This window comes from Python bivittatus, unplaced genomic scaffold, assembly GCF_059951505.1.
Source record: "Python bivittatus isolate LINGU-HERP-01145 unplaced genomic scaffold, Pbiv_v1 ctg000020_np1212, whole genome shotgun sequence".
Taxonomy (NCBI): domain Eukaryota; kingdom Metazoa; phylum Chordata; class Lepidosauria; order Squamata; family Pythonidae; genus Python; species Python bivittatus.
The window spans coordinates 118,814,855-118,826,892 of NW_028277030.1; the positions used below are offsets into that span (position 1 = coordinate 118,814,855).

General features: G+C 37.5%; 1 protein-coding gene across 2 annotated transcripts in view; it reads right to left on the minus strand.

Moving 5' to 3' along the window:
• The window catches only part of SRBD1 (S1 RNA binding domain 1), a 206,253-nt gene that overhangs the window by 145,096 nt on the left and 49,119 nt on the right, over window positions 1–12,038 (minus strand). For both annotated transcript variants that reach the window (XM_088147762.1, XM_088147769.1), the window contains exons 13-14: window positions 8,500–8,590; window positions 7,841–7,948 (exon numbers count right to left, since the gene is read on the minus strand). In XM_088147762.1, coding sequence (XP_088003888.1) covers window positions 7,841–7,948; window positions 8,500–8,590 — 199 coding nt within the window. The remainder of the gene's footprint in view (window positions 1–7,840; window positions 7,949–8,499; window positions 8,591–12,038) is intronic.

Here is a 12,038-nt window from a genome sequence, read left to right on the forward strand (position 1 = left end):
GCATTTTTGTACATCTAATTTTAATATGCCTTCCTACAAAATGTCAAATAAGGCAATGTTGACTACAACAAATAACACAGACCTATTGCATATTTACTCTGAAGTAAATCTTAGGCTGCAATCCCATACACGCTTACCTGCAAGTAAGTCCCATTAAATTCAGTGGAGCTCACTTCGAGGCAGTGATGCAGAGACTGTACTCTCAATAAATTTTCACCATAATTTTGAAAATGTCAAAAAAATCCTTCGATCCTTTTATGCCTCCATCCAAACATGAAACAAACTGATTTAGTTGTAGCAAGCAAAAGCTTGTAAAAGGATATAAGACAGCTGAAATATTTGACAGACATCATTAAACGCCAGAGGATTTGTATCAGCCATTTTACTTTAAAAGGGGCTTTGAAGTTGGCTATCTTTCATGTATTTCTTTCATGGTACATTAACAAAGAAAACTGAGCGGAGGTAAATCAAGTCCCAAGGTCACCTCTAGAGTTACAGCACCCTAGGTACCTGATGAATTAAGAATTAATGCCGCATGAGTAGCAAATATAATGAAAACTATGGGCTGTTAACCAATCTAGTTTTACAAGTGGATCTGAACCCTTTTTATCTGCAACCAGAGCAAAGACCTCTTAATCCCTCCCACCATGGTCTTGAAATATAATTATCATAATGTGAACCTAAATGTTAAGTTGCCCTTCAAACGGAGAGAGTGCTGTGAAGCAGAAAAGTAAAGGTAATTAGGCTAGGTGAAATACTAGAAACAGAGGAAGCAAGAAGACTTGAAAGTGGCATTTCTTAAAAATCCAGAGAGAATAAGAAAGATCTTCAACAACGTGGCATACATTAAAGTAAAAATGAGTACCAGTTTAGTCTAGCGGTTAAGGCTCCAGGCCAGAAAGCAGGAGACTGTGAGTTCTAGTCCTGCCTTAGGCATGAAAGCTGGCTGGGTGACTTTGGGCAAGTCACTCTCTCTCAGCCCAACTCACCTCACAGGGTAGTTGTGGGGAAAACAGGAGGAGGATGGAGTACGAGTATGTTCACTGCCTTGAGTTATTTATAAAAATAATAAAGGCGGGATAAAAAAATCTAAAAAAAATTGGGTGCATAAAGGTTTACATAGGCACCTAAAAAATGTAAGAGAATTAGAACATGAAACCAAAGCTTTTGCAAATGAAGGGCCATACATGAAAGCTAAATAAAGCTAAACTGAATATGAAGGGCCACACAATAAAGCTAAACTGAATGTAGTTTATTGGAAATTAGATAACTGGTGGAGTTTGCTTAATTATGGCAACTTAAAAGTTGATCAATGGCTGCCCATTTCTAGAGCAGTGGGGTGGGGAGGGGAGGGTGGGTGGGGAAAAAAAGGAGGTTTGATCAAAAATTAAAGTAGCACAGATTCAACAAAAATAATCTCAAATAAGAAAAGGTTACAGGAAAACCAGGTTACAAAACCAAATTAAAGAAAGCTTTTCCCTAGGCCTTAGGCTATGATGGGTATTTTGCTCCCAAAGGATTTTAACTGTTAGCTGGACTGTTTGTTTGGTTATATACTATTCTTTTCTTGTTTTAATATTTAATGTTGTATGCTGCCCAGAGTCATGGAGTTGGGCGGCCTTCTAAATTTAATAAATACATAAATATTGTATTTTAGATTCTGTACTTTTTAACCCTACAAAATTTAATCTTTATGTATGTAAACAGGATATATAAATCACTCAAGGTCAGTTTTTAATTAAGTATATAATCCCTGTAAGTAAACAGGGATGGGACTCCCCTATTTGTGATATTTTATACCTGCTTTGTGATTATTTTATAGTTATTTTTGTACTTGTTTGGGGTTTTTTTTTTTTTGTATTCTGCTGTTTTTATGTTATTTGTTACGAGCTGCCCAGAGATGTACAACATTCAAACTGAATAAATAAATAAAATAAATAAATATTTTTGACAACACTGTTTTAATCAATCACAAGCCAAGAAAAATACGTTTAAAGATGCATCATAGACACCATTGAACATATGTAGAAAGAAGCTTACTATCTCCAAAGGGACTTACAAATCATGGTGTATATGATTCATTCTTATTTAAAATAAATATTTACAGAATCATCTTATTTATTTTAGACTGTAAACCTAGACACATCTATCCAAGAACGTTCACTGAGCTCAATGGGAGCTAATTCAGAACATATATGCGCAACGGGAGGTAGATGTTTGTGGCTATTGCCGCCACAAACTTCAGTATACACAATCAAGGATTATGCGATTAATAATTCAAGATATCTTGAAAGCACAGACTGCCATCTTAAACATTCAAGTTTCTATTTTTTTAAACTGTATTTGGTTTTCACAGTATACCAGGCTTGCCTGCTTCCCCCTACTCCTCTTCTTAACCACAACCACAGTGTCAAAAGTTTTACATTTATTTTTTAATTACTCATACTTCATTGTTAGGCTCAGTTCCTAAAACAATTAACAATTATGCTGAAGCAAGCCAGATTCATAAACTAAGAATTTACCTTGTATCAAACAAACCAAACAAACTAAAGTTGAAACTACGCAAGAGAACTGCTGTTTGTGCATCATTTTTCTCTGGTGGCACCAGTGTTGTCTCTTGTAAAGGGGATATTGGCCCTTCGAGATAGTCCAGACAAGAAGCACAACAATGAATACTAACTCTGACTTTATGTAAGATTACATTAACAGAATCTTGCAAGACTGAAAGTATTTCTCCCCTCCTCTCCTCCTTCGTGTGTGCGCCTTCCAGTCAGTCTTGACTCCTGACGATTACCTGGACTAGTCTCTGCAGTTTTCTTGGCAAGGTTTTCAGAAGTGGTTTGCCACTGCCTCCTTCCTAGGGCTGAGAGAGAGTGACTGGCCCAGGGTCATCCAGCTGGCTTCGTACCTAAGGCAAGACTAGAACTCACAGTCTTCCGGTTTCTAGCCCGATGCCTTAACCACTATGCCAAACTGGCTCCAAGGAAAACAGGGAGGGGGGAGCTTCTGAAATGCTTCCCACACCCTCTCTCCTTCTGTGGACTGAGATATCCTTTACATGCCAATTGTCCAGTCTGCAGCTCTTCCTCCTGTATCCCAAGCTCATCCCCACATACATTTATTTATTTATTTATTTATTTATTTACTTACTTACTTACTCACTCACTCACTCACTCATTCATTCATTCATTCATTCATTCATTCATTCATTCATTCATTCATTCATTCATTCATTCATTCGATATAGCCGCCCATCTCAAACTAGTGACTCTGGGCGGCATTGTGGGAGAGGTGGACAGTGTGACAGTTTTTACTTATAAATGATGGCCTTTCAAAAAGTTGATGAAAATTGAACTCTTCCAAAGGGCCTTTGAGGATTGATAGTCATTGTATCTTTTTTAATTGTGTAAATTGTAAGTGATATTTATCTGGCTTTTATCTTATTATGAATATTGCATTTTGTATTTATGTAGGGTTTGGGTTCAGTGAGTAATTATTCCAGTGGACATTTTATTAGATTGTGTGTCCTGTTGCTGTAAGCTGTTAGGATACTGGACGAATTCCATAGCATACACATATGTTTAATTAATTAAATATATTTGATTAATCATAGTTTTGAGTAGCATGAAAAACAAATGCTTTTGAATTCTTTGTGGTTATACCATATGATACAGGTAGAGACAGGAGGGATTACATCCAATACCTATTCCATTCATAATAAATCATGGGTTAATACTGTTAAACCTGAAGGCAACAACAATCTAGAAGTTTGATTTGGATTGCTTCACACATTTGAATTTCTAACAGTATATGGTTATAAATAAATCTTAAATCTAGAGCTATCTGCAACGTTCCAGACAATCATTAGATTACAACAGAGAGTTAGGTTTTATCTGTTTCCAAATGGTTTGTCTGGATTTTGCAGCCCAGATACAATAGCCCTGCTTAAATCTGTTTCCCAAATTTCTTAGAGGTAACATACTTTTTCTGACTCAAAAGTTAAAGGCGCAATTCACTATTATATTGCTGAAGATTCCATGTTAAATCAAAACAAGGCAGGGAGTAGAAAATCCACAGTGCTATATTTAACAAACAAGTCTTTTTCAATCGATGGAGTTGGTAGCTTGAATATTCTTTGCACTGATGTACAATTAATGAAAATTAGGAGTTGTTTCCAAACAACCAGTTAATATTCGCCTCTGTCAGTTAAGTTTAAGATACCATTTTTTAACTCAGTCTTTAGAAGAATAACATTTTCTATAGCTATAATTTTGTTATTCAAGTAAGGAACCTTTACTTTGTAAAATAACATGATAGCTTTTAATGCATTTTGGCTCTTATCAACAAAAAGCAGAGAACTTGGATATACCCAAGCGATTCATCCTAACTTACCTTATAGATACAAATACTACCATCTCCCACTGAAACTGAGAACTGACAATGGGTGAGGAAAAAGTGGCAATGGGAAACTAGATGTCTTTGTTTGCAGAATAAAAAAATTATCCTGGAAAGGCTTATAAAATCCAACTACATATTACCTATCAGGATGTTACATGTAGCACTCTGTTTAATGTTTTGGATACAGTTAAATATGTAAACTAAACTTATCTAAACACAGCTCATTAGAATACCCTGTCAATGCAGTTCTTCTAAACTGAAGCCTCATTTCTTTCAAAGGTAGAATTCATCCTTCTCATTGAAATTGAAATCAGTGTACATTACAAAGTTTGATTTTTGCTGGATAGGCCTTGTAAATTGGCAGGAAAATTCACTGTAAAAAGTACAAAAATGACAATATTTATTCCCCATTATCCTCCCCTTGACCGAGACCTATTTGCAATATTATAAAAAGAAGAATTGCTAGGGCTATCTCTGAACTTCTAATCAACAAAGATCTATGAGCATAATCATATTTTAAACATTCTGAAGTTGCTTTAAATTTGAAACAGATATTCAGAACTGCATAAAATATTTGCCTTAAATCATATTAGCATCAGGAACTTCGAACTGTAATCTGGGGGTGGTATTTCATGCCTCAGGTTGTTGAAGGGCACATGATAGCTACGCTGGCTTGACTACTCAAAACATTTCAGTGGCCATATTGAGATTCTACTGGACAAAGGGTGGGGGGTGCATTGCCTCCCAGCTGCCCTTGAACTATTTCAAGCAAAATCTCTCGCTCAGTCACATGTGGAATGCAGCTCAGGTCATTTTCTAGCTGTGGCCCCTTGGAACTTGCTCAGTCCAGTTTCCTTAGGGTGGTATTTCAAGTGTCTGGTTGCATTTTTAATGCAGCCTTACGCCCTGAATCAGGTTTGATGATGATAGAGGCCAGGTTGTGGCTTTCAATTTTCACCTACTGGCTGAAATTTTACTTCCTACCTAAGTGCCTTGCTCCCCTGATACTCTCAGATAATTATACAGTAAATCGTCTTGAATGTTCTCCCCTGAAAGCAAATTACCCAGAAATATGTTCTTTCATGGAGAAGGTGCTAAGAATGGGCTAAGAGCAGGTAATATCATCTATTAATGTGTTATGGCTGTGGAGTGTCAAACTGATTTAGGCAGAGTCCCCAAACGCCCTGTGGAAGAGTGCATAAGGTATTGTCTAAAACCTGTGTGATATCTTCCAGAACTGATTTATGCAGGCCATAAAAAGTCTTTACTCTGACACCCTTCCCTCAGTGGTGCTGGGGTGTGTATGTACGTATGTACATATGTATGTATGTATGTATGTATATGTATACGTATATGTATATAAAGTACCCTGTTCAGAATGATTGTGCCTTTGTGGGGATGGGGAGATAGAAACAACTGAGCATGTCCTACTGGTTTGCCAAATTATAGCCATGTACGCAGCACCTATATTACACTGTTACTAGTAGGTTTTCCAGATCACCCCAAGCATTTTTATGTCTTGCACCTATTGTCTGATAAGACTCCTACAATAACATATAATGTGGGAAAATACTTTGTGGCAGCATGTAAAATCAGGAAGATGCTGGTGCCTATAAGAAGTTAGCAAATAGTTTCTCTCTGTGGTTTCTGTTTCTTCATTTGCTTATGGGTTCACTTCCTTCTGTCTTCAGCACCTGCTTCTACTGTATATCTTCTTGTTTTATGTATTTATATTTACTTGTCTTATGTACCATTTTTAAAATTTATTTATGTAGGGAATTTTTGTAAAAAATATACATTTTTAACCATATTTTAATCTTATTCTTGCTTAGGCTTGGATTGCCCGTGGGTTGTGTGTGCCCATTTCCCCCACAGTGTATCATTCCTTACCTTTCATAATATAGTTTTACATTTCTATACCCTTCTATAATGTATTGTTTTATGCTGGTCTTTGTCTGTAATAAAGTTTCTGTTCTGAACTGTAGTCAAGGATATGTGGAAGACACACAGCTGAGGAAGGCTATTCTAAAATAAGTTGCAGGGCTACTTCCCAGAGGGATGAGTCAGCAGGAATGAGTCTTGGCTCCACCTCAGTCTCCCCACTCACTTTCTCCGTATCAAATTATACATAAATTGTACATATTTAACAATACAAAAACATATAGTTTCAATAAAGCTATTTTAGTTTTTTTTTAATAATGTTTAGATTGGAAAAACTTTAGCTTAAGCAAAATAAAGCATGTGACATTTTGCACTATAGTCCTAGAAAGCAAAAGAGCTTACAAAAATAATTTTCTATCACCGGTAGTCTGATTTCTTTAAGATATTCAACTGATTAATTCAGATGAGGGCAGAGGAGTTCTATGCTTAACACATTAATGCATTAGCGAAATACTCAAGACAATCATCAAACTTCCATTTTTCACATCTTATCTATTAAACCAAAGGGCCTCCAGTTAACCACACTAACGCTGATCTTCAGCATTTCCACATAGCTATGGCAACATTTGAATCAGAGTTTTTTGGGGTTCCAGCACCAGGTCTAGTGGAAGGTGAAGACAGCATCAGGAAGTTCTTGGGAACCAAACATCCTAGGAGGGCCATCATCAACATTAGCCCCTCTGTAAAAATCATAATGATCATCATCAATGCTCCTGGTAGCTGCTATCTTTTCTTTCAGACTCTTCTCTGGAAGAGACACTAAATTTCTGCAATAGGAATGTCCAGGAAGATTGATAAGGGAGAAAGGCTACTGACAATAGTTGCTAGGAGCACTTTAATAAATTCCTCACAACTCTAAGGAGATCCACTAGATGACATCACCAAACAGCCTCTCAATTTGTATGTAGTCTTCCACATTTCACATTTTTAGCCATTATGCTACCCAAAACTGCCTATTTAACATGGGTCCTAAAAAAACAAACATGGAATTCTATATTTAACTTTATCTTAATATGGATTTTGTATAAACAGTCTCTTTATCTGGCCAATTCAAAAGACACAAGAAATGTACATGTTTTCAGTCTTTTAATCAAAAAAGATATTTGAAAAAGCAGGAGAAAGAAAAAAGCAGGCTGATTTGATATTGTTTAGACATACATTTATCTTTAATAATCATAATGACTGTTCATACACTAGTTAGAATAGTTTGTTGTTCAGTGTGAGGTAGGAACTAACCTACTGTTATGTGAATCAGACTATCAGGGAATGCCTTATTTTGATGTATTTGTCTGGTTATGGCATATTGTATGAACACAGGAATGGTGTTTTATTTATCTGGGTTTTATTTATCTGGGTTTATGGATTAGGTCTAAAAACAGCCCAGTGCAATAGATGGTGATATGATATATAGGGGAATTATCATCTCAAAACATTTTTATAAAAACAAATTCCACTGAGCTCCAATGAAAATAATGAAATATTATTTTACATATTTTCTTACCAGTAAGTGACATCCAAAGGTGCAAAATATTTCTTCATAATTAAGTCAGCAAAGTAAGCTTCAGTTTCCCTACAGGCTGTTCCATTGCCAATCACAATAGTGCCACAGCTTTAACGAGAGAGTGAGAAGGAGAAGGGGGAAGAGAGAGAGAGAGGGAGAGGGGGGGAGAGGGGGGGAGAGAGAGAGAGACGGCATTAAAGTTAAGGACATCTAAGACCATCATATCATCCATCTTCTATTTTGTTTCTCTTCCTCCAGAACCTCCTCCAAACTAATATGGAAAAGGAAATCTGCTTGCCTTAAAAAAATATGGAGCCCCTTCATTCTTCTAGAAGAAGCTTTATATACCTTTTGCTTTTCCTATCAGAGTACTGATAGGAGTAATACACAAGTGAAGAAGGTGTGAAGTGTGTGAGTATACAATGGAAATGAAACCAAAATACACTTACATCTATTCTTGGCACTTCACATCAAAGATAAGGTAGCTGGTAGTTGGTCACAGACCTAACACATTCTGCTCTCATTAACACATATATATTCTTCAACATACCTCCTCACAATACCACCATATAAAGATTTTAAAATATCAAAAGTTCCCTTTCTATGCTGCAGCTTAGCAGTAACATATATAGGCAAAAGCAACATTTTAAAAAACTTACTTGTGACCCAACAGAAGTTTCCGAATCTTCTCAGCTTCATGGATTCCTTTACCAGAATGCAAATAGACAATATCTGTATGGAGTATCTGACCTAAGGTGAGAAGAAAAGAAATATAAGGTTGTTTTGCTAGGATCATGTAACATCTATGGCTGAACATGGTGGGAACAAACCTCAAGAAGCCTTGGGCATGTATGTTCCCCAGTTCCCAACCCCACCCCCTTTATTACACATACAGCTGTGAGGAGACTTTAATTATTTGCTTCTGATTTTAAATTAATCACAGTTTCTTTTTAACTGAAAAGAGGAAGGCCTGTTTGTTCCAATCATGTTTTTGTAGTTTACAATTTTTTATTTTGCTTGTTTCTTAACACATTATATGATGAAGTAACCAAGGTTCCCAGTTTAGACTGCTATGACTTCAAACAGAAAACAAAATGTCCTTTTAGAGATGGGAGAATAAAATGAGCTTCCTCTTTTGTTCCTATTCTTGACTGGAAGCCCAACTTACGGTAGTTAAAATTCTATATAAGATTTATCAATGTATAAATGAGGTTGGTAATTCAAACATAGATATAAAAAGCTAATAAAAAGCTTCATAGTTATCAAATCTAAATGTAAATTTATCCTAAAAGGATTTGCTATACATTCTGACTAAATATTAGCAATCAAAGAATTTATGTCAACTTCCTCAACCAGTCCTACAGATGAATTTGATGGGAGTTGGCATTTTATCATCAGGGTGTTAGGTTTTTGTTCAAGTGTTATTGTGTCTGATACTTTTACTCAGGTATTACCAAGGGTATTATTTAGCCAATTGGTCCAGTTTTATTTATTTATTTATATATTATTATTAGATTTATATCCTGCCTTTACTGTGTACAACTCAAGGTGACATACATAATAAGAGCTTCTTGCCTCTTATTTTCCCAATGATAACAGCCCTGTGAGGTGAGTTGGGCAGAGAGAGAGAGAGAGAGAAAGTGACTGTCCCAAAGTCACCCAGCTGGCTTTCCTGCGAACCAGAGTTGACTATGTGAGTTTAGCTACAATTATATTGAAAATACTAATGAAACATTTAATATCTACTAATTCCTTTGTAGTAGAAAGTAATGTGCATAATTGTGGTTTATGAATGAAAATTTCTCCCAATATTTTATGCTTACATATACCTGTTTAGCTCAGTAGAACTCTGAGCAAAAGAACCGGGAGGCTTCAACCCAGTTCTCAGCAGAAGTGTGGACACTGAGTTTTAAAACTGTAGCTGATGCCTCTTCGACTAATAAAACCTTTTAAATTACTTTAATTATCTGATCGTGCACAATATCAGCAAGATTTAAAAAGGGAGGAGTTTTTTATATTTATTTTTATTGCTTTTTAATTAATAACAAAAAGAAAAAGAGCAAAACAATGATGATAATGATGGAAATACAAACATTGTCAAACAGAAAAAAACATAAAATTTCTTTACAAAAAGTGAAAGAAGTACGACAAAGAAAAAAAATAGTATATGTCATTGTAACAGTAAACAATTACAATTCTATTTATATATATACTTATCGAATGCAAATATTATTCAAGTACGTATATATGTGTATTTGTTTGCTTGCAAGTCTGAACATGGTCTACCTGGATGCATCCCAGATCCAAACACTGGCACCTACTTGACTATGTCATAATACATCAGCACGACCTTAAAAATGTCACCATCACCTGAGCTACGTGAGGTGCTGAGTGCTGAACAGGTCCTCATCCTGCACATAGGCCCTTTACATCGTAAGCAACCAAGGACTGTCAGAAAGTCATTCAACATTGGCAGACTGCAAGACCCAAGCCAAGTCCAACGTTTCCAAGACATATATAATGAAAAATTCTCCGGCAATTTACCGCTTGTAGGAACCTGTTCTGAAAAGTGGATGCAGTTTAAAGATGTCATCACAAAAACTGCAACAACTGTGCTCTGACTGAAAACCTGGGTGCATAAAGGCTGGATTGATGAAAACCATAAGCAGCCCTCCAGGCCAAGAACAAGGCCTATGCAGACTGGCAGAACGATCCATCATCTGTCTCAAAGAAAGATAAGTTTAAGCACCTGCAGTCCAAAGTACAGATGGAACTGCAAGAAATGCAGGAGTGGTGGCAGAGAAAGGCTGAGCAGGTGGAACACTATGCAGACATGCATGCCACCAGAGAGTTCTTCAGCGCCATAAAGTCAGTTTACGGTCCTTCTAAATCAGGATGCTCCCCCCTGCTGTCATCTGATGGGACAAGCCTGATCAAAGACCAGGAAAGACTGAAAAACTGCTGGACTGAACATTTTTCCAACCTACTCAATAGGCCGTCCACAGCTGATCATGATGTCTTACAGCAAACTCCTCAGCTGCCATCTTGGATGCCCTAGACCTGCCTCCCTCTACTGATGAGATCAAGAAAGCAATCTCGCAGATGAACTCAAGTAAATCAAGAGGTAGGATGGCATTCCTGCTGAGATTTATAAAACACTAGACCCAAACACCTTATAAGCATTCCAAGATATCCTGGAAGACATTTGGTCCACAGAAGACATGCATGATGACTTCCATAACGCCCTCATTGTGGCTCTCTAGAAAAATAAGGGAAGCAAATCAGACTGAGAAAACTACAGGCATATCTCACTGCTGTCCATTGCAGGCAAGATCTTTGCCCACTCTCTCCCAAACAGACTTGTCACTGTATTGTCGAAAGCTTTCACGGCCGGAATACAATGCTGGTGTGGGTCTTCCGGGCTGTGTGGCTGTGTTCTGGAAGTTTTGTTTCCTAACATTTCACTAGCATCTGTGACCGGCATCTTCAGAGAGCAGGAGCACAGAACCCCCCCACCACACACCCTCAATCCCCCCCCCCCAGATCTCTATAAATACCCACAAAAGGGTCACCTCACCCTGGGCACAGAGAGAACTGCTCCTGTCTGTGCTCCTGCTCTCTGAAGATGCCGGTCACAGATGCTGGCAAAATGTTAGGAAACAAAACTTCCAGAACACGGCCACACAGCCTGGAAGACCCACACCAGACTTGTCACTGTCTTGGAAAGGAACCTTTCAGAGGTGCAGTGCAGCTTTTGGCCAGAACAGAGAATAGCAGACATGATATTTGCCATGAGGCAAGTCCAGGAGAAGTGCATCCAGAACAAGCCTCTTTACTCTGTCTTCATTGACCTGGCAAAGGCATTTGACACTGTAAAGAGGGAGGCTCTCTGCATCATCCTGAGACATTATGGATGCCCAAGGAAATTCATGAAGGTGATTCAGCTACTCCACGACAGAAAGACAGGACAGGTTCTTTACAACAGTGATACATAAGCTGCATTTGCCATTTCCAATGGGGTAAAACAGGATTGTGTACCAGCCCCAGTCTTGTTCAATTTGTTCTTTACTTGCTTGTTGTCACGTGCTGTCCATTGGATGGCTCTCTCTTTGAACATCGCTGCTTAAACACACGGACAAAGTGCCTCCATACAGTCATCCAACAGCCCCCCTTTGCTGATGACTGTGCATTCCTGGTG